This window comes from Prosopis cineraria, unplaced genomic scaffold, assembly GCF_029017545.1.
Source record: "Prosopis cineraria cultivar Desert tree isolate PC_DT_omini unplaced genomic scaffold, ASM2901754v1 PC4, whole genome shotgun sequence".
Lineage (NCBI taxonomy): Eukaryota > Viridiplantae > Streptophyta > Magnoliopsida > Fabales > Fabaceae > Prosopis > Prosopis cineraria.
Window position 1 is genome coordinate 29,957,188 of NW_026555335.1, and position 11,959 is coordinate 29,969,146.

General features: G+C 29.3%; 1 protein-coding gene across 1 annotated transcript; it reads left to right on the forward strand.

Moving 5' to 3' along the window:
* Positions 1-1,817: 1,817 nt before the first annotated feature.
* On the forward strand, positions 1,818-2,799 carry LOC129309918 (protein CURLY FLAG LEAF 1). Its single transcript, XM_054951677.1, has 2 exons — positions 1,818-2,100; positions 2,192-2,799. The coding sequence occupies exons 1-2, from the start codon at positions 1,897-1,899 to the stop codon at positions 2,504-2,506; spliced, it is 519 nt and encodes a 172-aa protein (XP_054807652.1). The 5' UTR covers positions 1,818-1,896; the 3' UTR covers positions 2,507-2,799.
* The last annotated feature ends 9,160 nt before the right edge of the window (positions 2,800-11,959 follow it).

Genomic DNA, 11,959 nt, shown 5'->3' on the forward strand with positions numbered 1-11,959 from the left:
AATCTAAATTCATCCATCTAAACACTATCTTCACTTTTTATACAATCTCTTTGCAGTACAATTAATAAAAATACCCAATGTAGCAAACTAATATTTGAATTTTACTAAAAAATGTTTCTACATTTAGGATTTGATCGTGTTTCAAATAATATTGCTTTTAATAAAAGAATACTTGTGAGCAATAAAAAATTTAATAAAATATTTTTAAAAAATAAATCACTATTAACTTTTTATAAAGTATTTTACATTTTAGATAAACAAAAATGAATAGAAAATGTCATAAATCATCCATCATAAAGAGTAGAGGAAATAAAATAGGCTTAGTTAGGATTTGAAGAGAAAAAGAGAAATGGAAAAAGGAGTTAATTGGGATGATGATGCGGGTACTGGGCAGGAAAGGAAGGAGAGAGAAGGAATATACATTGGGGGGGGGGGGGGAGAGAGGGCCTGTGGGTTTGTCAGAATGAGGGCGCAACACTTGAGAAACAGATTCCACAAACAGAATAAAGTGCAGACGGATGTGCATTGGGCCTCTTCCACATCCTTTTTAACTCTGCCTTGCCTTCTCGTGAACCCTTTCTCCCCCGCTTTTCCCTTAGCCACACTCCAAGCCACAAGCAATCTTCAGGCCTGTAAGGAGGTCCCCGAGGGCTGAGTATTACACCTCAAAGCTCACTACTTGCATAACATCAATATATTACTCTTCAAAATATTTATCAATTGAAGACTTTTTATCGGAGTACCGCATGTATAACATTTAAAAATGCACACACACACTCTCTCTCTCACTTTTTTATATTTTTATAAAATTTATCAGAAGCTATACTGTTTAATTTATTCATGGATCATAAATATAAAGGTTCATTCCAAACTTTCTATAAAAGCACAGAACTCATGATTCAGTTATTTATAACTTTTAAACAACACTTCTAAATCTAATATTTTATATTAACTTTGTTTTTTTTGGTTTATGACGATATTCTCAAAGCCATAATATTAATTTTATGAGAAATTTAAGTGCCATTTAAGGAATTGCCATCTTTTAATCGATACTCTATATGCACTTTCAAAAATCAATTCCTATAATAATGTTGAAGGACCTGGACAACTATCATTCGTGTTACATCCCTGTGGTTATAATAACCTATTTTACTGAGAAACTTAAACGGAGTGATAATTAACTTCGTTAATATATTATATTAAAAAGCTGAGGCCCCCAATTCAGACTTTACTGGTATAGAGAAAATAATTTTTTTAAAAAAAAAATAGAGAGAATGACAAATACTAATAAGGATTCCATAAAAACATTAATAATAAGTTAAGATTTCTTCACAAATAAAATTTTTAAGTTCAGATCTAAGCCTTAAATAGCTCAATTTGACTTGTGAGAATATCTTGAATGACAAAAACTTTTTTTTTCAAATTCAATATTGTATTCATTCAAGAGAATTTTTAGTGTTAAATTCTTTTTAAAATGTAGATTTAATATTAATGGTGTTATAATGTCTCACTTGACAATTTCCCTATTTTATATTAATGTAATGTAATTTATTTATTGAGAAATTAAGAAAGGAAGGGCTTATTAATTTTGTTAATTTATATATGAAAAAAAAGCTGAGGCCTCCGGCATTCTTTTCGGGTATAGCGAATGATGTAGTTCTCTCACTCCTCCTGCTGATTGGTGGTTTGAACGCTCCTATGCAGCGCGTGCCGTGTCTAAGCATGTAGCTCACAGTTTGCGAGCCCACCATCCATTTTGCTAGGTGTACGCGCCTATTAAGGGGCGTAGCTCACCTCTCTTCTTATATCTATGTATTTCAAGTTTCAACCCTTCCTCTTTTCCCCTCATAACCCCAACCAAAGCTTCGTTTTTGGTAAGCGACACAAGAAGTAATTATGACGGCTCCCAATATGGAGACGATCACGGCCTCCTTGGAGCGCTGTTCATTAAACAACCACCATACCACTCCAGATTCCGTCTCCGACGCCGCCGGAACTGACACTTCCTCCACCTCCTCGGCCGTTGCGGCAACCACCACTTTAGACCTCAACTCCCACGTCTCTCTCCCTTACCACTGGGAACAATGCCTCGATTTGAAGGTCTCTCTCTTCTCTGCCCTAATTCACTTTGATTTCTCCAATCTTAGTCTCCGGTGATAATTTGCTTTGTTTTGATTTGATTTGATTTCAGACGGGAGAGATATATTATATAAACTGGAGCAACGGTATGAAGGCGAAAGAAGATCCTAGAAGGATAGGAGGGGAAGACAACTACTCCGAAGATGAAAGCTGGTACGACAGCGAAGAGTCGTCGTCGGAGTCGTGTCCGTCGTCGTCGAGAGAGCATACCAGTCCGGCCGAGAAGCAGAATAACGTCTTGGTGGTCGCCGGGTGCAAGAGCTGTCTCATGTATTTCATGGTTCCCAAACAGGTCGAAGACTGCCCCAAATGCAGCGGTCATCTCCTCCACTTTGATCGATCCGATAATGCCTCTGCTTCTCCATGATCCGACCAACACAAATTAACTTCTTCATTTTCTCATCTTATTTTCCCCTTTTGATTCGTTCGCTCTGTACCACACCTTTCTCTCTTTCTCTCTATTTTTGCTGTGCAAACTAATTAAATTTTCTTCTTTGCAAACCAGATCGCTCTATCCTCTTTATCTTTGAGATTTGCAAAGATGGCCCTGCGGATTCAGTAGTAGGAAGAAGAATGAAATGAGGGTTTTTTACTTTTTACTTCATTTTTACCTTTATCTTTTTGAATTTAATGGATTAATGAATGCAATGTTAATGATCTCGTTAATTCTTAGATTATACTTTGGTTTTCGCGATTAATGAATAAAGCCAGCATATATTCGGTCAAGTTCCACGGAGCTGGCACTGAGGTCAGTTTTACCAGAAGGAAAGAATAATATTGGTAATGATTGCGACGTGTAGCATTCACCTTTCTTTTCATTGTTTATATTTCTTTTTTTATTTTTATTTTTAAAAAAGAAGCGATAGATTCCGGACTTCTCTTGTCTTTTCTCTCTGTTGGTGCTCAGCTTCTAAATTCTCTGATTATATCTGCAAATTTCTAATCGTCAAGTTCTCTTAAGAGGCAAACAGAAAATGGTTGGTGGGGTTAAATTTTATTCAAATGGTGCATAATCATACTACGATTTTGCCGCCGTGTTAATGGGGTTTGATTTTTGATAAAATGCCAATGACAGAGCAGCACGTAAGGGTGAGAAAAATAATTAGGGTTTGGTCAACGTAAAAGAAGGCAGGCGTGTTTTACAAAACTGAAAATGGTTGCTAAGCGTGGGTGGCTCAATCATTAGGAATTTAGGATTTAGGAATTAGGACTACACTGGTGGTTTCTTTTCTTAAGCTCACTATTGAACGTCCAATCAACAATCGACACAGACCTGCTCATATTTTAAGTCAACCAAATGAATTGTCATTTATAACTGATTGCTATACTTTTAATATATTTTTGATGTAGTCCTTATACTTTTGTTTCACCATTCTAAATCCCTTAAATTTTGTGTGTTTATTTACAATTGATTGCTATACTTTTAATATATTTTTGATATAGTCCTTATACTTTTGTTTTATCATTCTAAATTCATTAAATTTTGGATACTTTTAATGTTAGTCCTTATCATTACCAACAGAATTAAATCCACTTATGTGTATATAACTCTATTTAATTTTGTTAGTGAGCTGATAAAATTATAATGAGTTAGCTATTGAATGAACAAGATAACTATTAATCTATTTGCCCATTTATCCTAATTGTGTGTTTTCTTTCTTTTGAAGCTTCATCCATTGCAAAATTAAGAAATCTAATTTAATATCCTACTTATTCTTTTTGTCTTTTACTCATGTTTTGTATCGGATATCATAATTTTAACAAGGTTAGTATAAGAAATAATAGAGTTTATGCATAGTACATGTTAGTCACCATTATGTCCTTATAATTTAGGAATTTAGAATTTAGGAATTAGCAGTATACCGGTGGTTTGTTTGCTAAAGCTCAGTATTCAACCTCCAATCACGTGCCACTCATACTTCAAGCCAACCAAATAAATTTTTATTTTTTTTCAAAAAATATAACTATTAATTAATTTTAATATCAATTTCTATACTTTTATTTTGTTGTTCTAAGTCTTTTTAAGTTTCATGTGCTGCAATATTAGTCTTTATTATCACTAATAAGGTTAAATCTACCAATGAGTACATAATTTTGTTTAATTTTACTGACGAGTTGATAAAATTATGATGAGTTAAACATTGTATAAGTAAAATAACTATTAATCTTTTTGCTCATTTGCTTTAGTTGTGTGTTTTCTTCTTTATGAAGTTTTATTCATTGCACAATTAAATATTTTGATTTACTTTCCTGTTTGCTTTTTGTCTTCTACTCATTTTTTATATAGTTCATCATGATTTTAACAAGTAAATAAGAAAAGTAATACAATTTATGCATAGTATAGATTAGTCACAGTTAAGTCCTTATAATCATATTTAAAAATATAGAGATTAACATTATAGATAGATAAAATTTAAGTGACTTGAAACAATGAAATCAAATATATATATATGGACTAATACCAAAGCACAAAAGTTTCTATTTTCCCTTGTTTTTTATTCTTTGAGGAGGTTTTGCAATTCATCAAACTGCAAATCATACAAAATTGATTAGTTGTTCTTCAATTCATTTATCAACCCCAACACTTGCTGGGTGCCACTTGACTTTGAATTTTGTCATTGCTATGAATATTTTGAAAGGAGAATGACAAATAAAGACCTTAGAAGAGCATTAATGTCAAATTAGGACTTTTCAATATTGATGTTTTCACATTTCAGTACTCCTTTTATCGTGTTTTAATATTAAAATTTTTAATTTGACATTAATATTTTTATAAAGTCCTTATTTATTATTCTTCCTATTTCGAATTTAATTTATTGAATTCGCTTTGGCAAGATATATTTTGAATGTTGCCTAAGATTTTGTTGAAACTATCAATGATGATGATTTCTGTTTTTGTTTTCACTATCAATAAAAGACTTTTTCCAAGATTCTCAAAGACACACCCCGTAGTGCACGAATATCAGAAACTATATAGAACCTCACCATGATACATGTATGCATGCATGCATTACATACATTTGATATCTGATATTATATGATCAAGTGTTTGAGTACCGTTAAACTCATTTGGAGAATATAATTATCTCAATGTAACTTTTCTAGTTACAAATTAAATTTAAAAACTCGATTTCACTTAAAAAGTTGAGTTTATTTCACTCAATCCGATCGTTGTTGGTTTGCGGGACCCTTTTCTTTTGTTTTTTTTTTTTTTCACTAAAACTGGAAACCTCATTCAAGCGTTTAATCATAGATACAATGGATTTGAAATATTGTAATAAATGCACATGTGTAATAGTTTCTTTCTGGTTCTCTTTTTTGGTACTACAAACCATGGTTTATTTGTTAGCACAAAATCCTGCTCTCATTTCTTGAACCCTGCTCATTTCCTTTAATAAAATGACGCATGAATGTTTGATATTATATCGCCTTATAAAATGGTCACATTTGTGGCACTACATATGACATCTTACCAATAAGCTCAATCACAACGAATAATTAGTTTTCACATAAACAAAGGTTAAAAAGTAATTTTATCCTTAAACTATAGATTTAGGAGTGTCTAGGATCTTAACTTTATTTTTTATGTAATGTTTCCCTTTAATTTTTGAAAATAGTGCAATGTTACTCCTATTGTTGACAAAAATTAACTTTTATTATTAATTGACCAAATATTATAGAAAAAAGACATTAAAAATCACAGAAAAGAATCAAAAAGTTTTCTTAATCTTTTTCCATAATTTTTTATATACTTTTCTATAATTTTGGTCAATTAACCACAAAAGTTAATATTTGTTAATAGGAGGAGTAATATTGCACCATTGTAAAATGTTTGAAGGGAATATTGCACCAAAAATGAGTTTGAGATCATAGACGCTTTTAAACCTAATAGTTTAGTAGCAAAATTTTGTCATTGAATCCTATAAACAATTTTACCATTTTATTCCTATAGTAATTTAGCCCATCAAAATCAGTTATAAAATATACATAACCATGAAAAAATACAAATTTATTTTTTTGTGCCCTAAGATACCTCACAATCGATAGCTATGATACTAATCACTTGAGAAATTTGAAGATCATTTAAGGAGTTATTCCTTTCCTAGTAATGTTTTTTTATACACACTTTTAAAATATGAACTCTAGAATGATATTTAAGAGATACAGAACTCTACCATTTATACCACACTCACTTGGTAATATAAATCTATTTTAAAAGTTACACAAACTTTATATTGCGTGTATGTGTGTTGGTATGAATCGCCAAATGTGGTGGTTGAATTCGGCCTGGGATTGCTCGCTTACAAAGATATATCGTAGGTTTTGAACAAAAGAAAAGGAAGGTTTGTGATTTGTCAGCTAATTATGAAATTATTTTCGTTTCTAATAATTTATCTAAATGGTATTGTATTGTCCATATATAATAGTCAATAGAAGCATCCAAAGTAAGCGTATTCCCGTGAATGCATATATAATCATGGTTGCTTTGATTATTATTTTAATATATTGCCAATGTAGCTATCAGTTATTCAATGGCTGGTTCATCTTAACGAATTAAATAATTAAATAAGCGATTGACGTGCACGTATCAACAAACGTCATTCATTTTTAATTTCCCCATCCTTCGTTGACCTAATTAATCTGCTAGTGCGAGAGAATCGGTTGCATGAAGAACTGTAGAGTGCTCGTTTAGATTTCAATTTATACATGTCAAAAATATATTTGAAGGTTCGAATTATTTATTAAATTTGATAAAAACACATTTGAATATACTTTTGAGAGTTATTCAAATAAGTCTATACGTATAGATGGGCATGTTATTCTTATATATATATATATATATATTTGTTTTATTTTTCCAAAACAATAGAAAAGCAATGTATTTGAATTTAAATTTTAAATTTAAAATCTTATATTTTAAATCCATTTATTTAAAAAAATTTATTTGAATAGTGTAAAAAATTTTAAAAATAAATAAGAGACAAGCTAACATTTGAAGTAAAAATGAAAGATTGAAAGTGACAGGTTTCCTCCATTATTTAATTGGTAAGAATGAAAATGAAAGATGAGGGAAATGACAAGAACATAAGAGGCATCGATAATAAAAACATGAATAGATATGCTAAAAAAATTAGGGTTTAAAAAAAATTTAAAATTATAAAAAATTTATAATAAAATATGAGTTTAGATTTAATTCAAATTCAAAAATTCTTACGTATTCAAATTGAGTATTTGATTTGAATCTAAATATTTACTTTTATGGATCCAAAGACATCCTAAGAAAATATAATAGAATACAGAGTACATGTACATATATACATATGTATACGATCGCTCTATCCCACTCTCGGAAGAAGATATTAATTTTGAAAAATTAATCATATACATTTTTTTAGCACAACTATCCTGCAGTATTACTAACGGTTAGCAAAATAATCAAATAATTGAATAAATGAAAATATAATATAAAATATAATCAGTAAACAACAATATATGTGTGTGTATCTCAAGGCATAATCAAGATCTAACTGTCAAAAATATTTGCTGCTGCTGCTACTACTAGGGACGTATTCCCCAAAATTCAACACGCTCTTGATCTATATTGGCCAAAAAAAAAACAAAACAAACAAACACGCTCTTCTGCCACGTGGTAGGAATGGGAATCAGCAAAAAATTATAACAGCCTGGAACAACCCATAAAAAGGCAAAAGGCAAGTGCTTTTCTCTCAATCTTTTTTCCCCTGATGTCACCGATTTTTTTTTTAAGATTACATCTAAATTTTATAAAAAAATTTATTATCAAAAGATTTCATAAACTTTATAAAATATTTTTAAATTTTACATCTTGTGTATTTATAATTTGATTAAGAGCATTGACAATTGATTAATTATTATTTTTTTTACAAACTGTAAATAGAGCCAATTGTCAATACTCTTAACCAAATTGTAAATAAGTAAAATTTAAGACTTAAAAGTATTTTATGAATTTTAAGGGACCTCTTGATAATAATTTTTTTATGTGAAACTTATATGTAATTTTTTTTATGATCATCTGACGACTAGATTAAGGACCTATTTTAATGATATTTATTTAAATTTTTAAAAATAATCAAAATTTTAAAAAGAATTAATTACTTTAAGAAATTACTTTGAGTGAGTTCTACAAATAATCTAATGTGATAGATGATAGATATTATATATTTTTAAAAAAATGACTGAGATGCATGAAGATATCGTAAAATTTTAAAATAATTAAATAATAAATCATTTTTTGTTATTATTTTATAAAACAGAAGTCAAAGATATTATAAAAAATTTAAAATAACTAATTAATAATTATTTTTATTATTCTAATCAAACATAAAATACTATCTTCTTTTTACAAAATCTCTAGAAAATAAATCTCTTTGTATAAAATCTCTAACTATATAATAATCCCTTTTTTTAATATTAAACAAGCATGTTTTAAATTTAAACATTATTAGGCTCAATTTGAGGTAGATAAAGAGTCGGAAATAAGGGCCGAGCCTGGAGGGTCAAGTTTGGAGGGCCTATTTAAATAAGAATTTGGGCTTTGAAAATAATTTTTTTAAAGTAATCGGGCTTGAGGGCTTGGCCCTAATAAGCCCTGTAGAAAAAAATTTAGGCTCGGGCGGCCCTTCAAACCCTATATTTATTATTATTATTATTATTATTATTATTATTATTATTATTATTATTATTTCCTTTGGTGGAACATGTGTTTGAAGCTAATAACCTACTTACCTGATCCTACACACATTATATTATTATTAATTTTAATTTATTCTAAAATTAATTTAATATAGTTTAATAAATATCAGTGTATAGTATAAAATTTTTAATATTTTTTATTTTTCTACAATTATTATATTTGTGTATTTATAAAAAAATGAACTTTTTTTAACTAAGATTTAAATTTTATTACTAGACTTCTAAATATATGTTGTTTAATTTTTAAAAAATTAAGATGATTTTAATTTTGTTAATTTTAAAATATTTTAATTAATTTATAATGTCTAATTTTATTTTAATTTTTTTATTCTTTAAAAAAGGCTTGCGGGCCCAGCCCTGAGCCCTTCACATGAGGACCCAACTTGAAAAATGGGACTCAAAATGAAAAATTGAGCTTTAGGGCTCAAGCCCTTAAGGACTGTACCCGCCCGTATTCCTAGCTCTAGATCAATATCTTAAAAATGTTGATATCACCTATTCTCATACAATAGTGTGTGTGCATTTATACATTGAATTGTTCTCGAATATATATAGGAGAAAGTGGCTTGTGGTTGTGGGGATCATCAGTAGGGGAGGAAAAATAGTTTTGGAGGTTAATTACTGTGGGAATTTAAGAGTGTTGAATAAGTTAAATAATATATAAAAAATGAATAAAATAATTTTAATTTTACAAATTAAAATTAACTTAATCAGAAATATCTGAAAAAATAAATTGTGCCTTTGGAAATATATTATATATCTTAACAACACCAACTAATCTAAATTAGAATGCTATTTGATCCATAAAGGAAGTACCCTACCTAACATGATTTTTCAATCCACAATATTAATATAGTTAAACTTTCAATATCTTTGTCTCTCTCACTATACATATATATATATACACTTCCTCCATTAAAAAATATAAGATATTTTAACTGAATTTTATCTCCCAATAAAGTAATTACCTACTTTTAAGCTAACCCTATCTTTCTATGTTTACCCCTATTAAATACCCTATAATAAATATAAAGTCACTATCAATAGGGGTACTTTTAAAAAAAAGGCAATGATTACACTTCAAAAGACTAAAAATGTATTACATTTTTTAACATATAATTCCTTAAAAAATGCCATTTAAGGGAAGGAGTATATATTATTGGTTATATTTATCATCTCTTTGGTCTCTTTCTAATGGAGGAAAAAGGATCCCGATTTGAATATGTATAGGTATATGTATATGTATATATAATATTTTCTCAGTAATCCAAATTCAGAGTTGAATATTATTGGATCCTTCTGATTTTTCAATTCACAATATTAATTAATGTATTATATTGTAGACTTTTATTATCAGTCCCTCGGCATTTGTTTACTTCCTAGACTGTGTTGGCGCTTGGCAATGACAAATGTTATTGAAAATTTTTGCAATTTGAATTCAGAAAAAAGGGAAAAAAATAGCTTACAATGTAGAACAAATTGACCGCAACGTATAATATCCAAGTCTCAGTATACTGTACAAACCTCTAGTGCCTCAAATTTCATGCACACTTTATATTATATATTCCTTTAAATCTCAACATTTCTTATATCTAAATCTAAATCCCAGTTTAACTCTTGAATATAAGTTTCATGCATTACATATAAAGCATGTAAACTGAGTCTTATTGTTCATGACCTAAAATTAATGGAGTTTAAATTTATGTTTCAAAAGTCTTACGGACACGTCAAAACCTCCTAGTAAAAGTAAGTTTTATAAGTTTAAGAAACTATTGTACTCAACAAACTAGTCTTTTGTGATAGACTTTTCAATCCTTATAAACTTACACTGATAAAATTGGTGCTTTTATTGTGAGGTAGATTGAATGGAAAAAACTACCTATGAAAAGTTTTGACTGTTATGAGGTTAAGAAAAGTGTAAGTGGAGTACAACATTCTCACTTAATATGTTAGTTTTTTTTTTTAAGATAACCTTTCTCTTTAGACTTATGTTTGAAAGAGTTTGTCATATATATATATATATATATATATTATATTTTTATATAATATAATTATATGCTTGATTGGCTAGATTGAACGTAATCATTAGGAGTCTAAGAGCAGTTTTAAACTTGTGAAAGTGGAATTTCTTTACCTTTTTATATTTTTTTTTACATTGATGTTCATTTGCCCGAACAAAAAAGATATTAAAATCATTATTGTCTTTCATACTGGTAATTAAATTTGAGTTCTAACATTGCAGTGCCATGCATACATCACTTAAAAAAAAAAGGCTACACCGTTTATCTTCTGGTTAGGAAGCTAATAGCCAGAATGCGAACAAAGCGATCCATGTGATTTGTGAAGAAACAAAGCGAGAAATTAACAATGGTAGCAACATATCGATTCTGTGGTATTTTCCTTTTGCTTTTCTTTGAGGTTGGAAGAACAAAAAAAACGGAAGCAGTGCATTACCAAGAAATGAACAGTAACTCCATTGTTTGGAGCATTTATTATAATTCAAAGTCACGACACAAGCCATAAAAACCCGCCCCACACACACAACACACACTATTGCACTAAGTAAAATTATTTGTCAGAGCACAAAAAAGCTTATTCATCTTTAAGGTGGTTCTATAAAAATCATAATAATTAGATTGACACTTGATGCTTGACAAGTAGGTCAGTTTGCATATTTATTTACTTATTTAAAAACATGATCGAAAATAACAATCTAGTATCTCATGATCAAGCCATTTATTTTATTCATAATATTCAAGGGAACATGATTCCATGTGAAATCGCATTAAATAAGAGAAACAGTCTCGATTGAGTTGAAATATATAATGATTTTAGTGAGATTGTTATTCTAGCAAATGTTAAGACTTGCTAAGGCACCTTTAATCTAATTACTTTGATTATCATGAATGAGATCTCCACAAGTGATAGAACCATTAATATTATTATGATCTAACCTAATTCTCGTGGGCACCATTTTACTTGAACTCTAACATGAGCTAGACACTTGCAATCAAGTGTTAAATGCAGATTGAGATCATTGATGATGTTTTGGACGCAGGAGAATTCAATATCACTAAGTAAAATTATG

Bases quoted from the DNA above. Each gene is read 5' to 3' on its own strand.
- LOC129309918 (XM_054951677.1), top strand. From the start codon at position 1,897: ATGACGGCTCCCAATATGGAGACGATCACGGCCTCCTTGGAGCGCTGT. The intron at 2,101-2,191 runs GTCTCTCTCTTC...ATTTGATTTCAG, and splicing joins AACAATGCCTCGATTTGAAG to ACGGGAGAGATATATTATAT.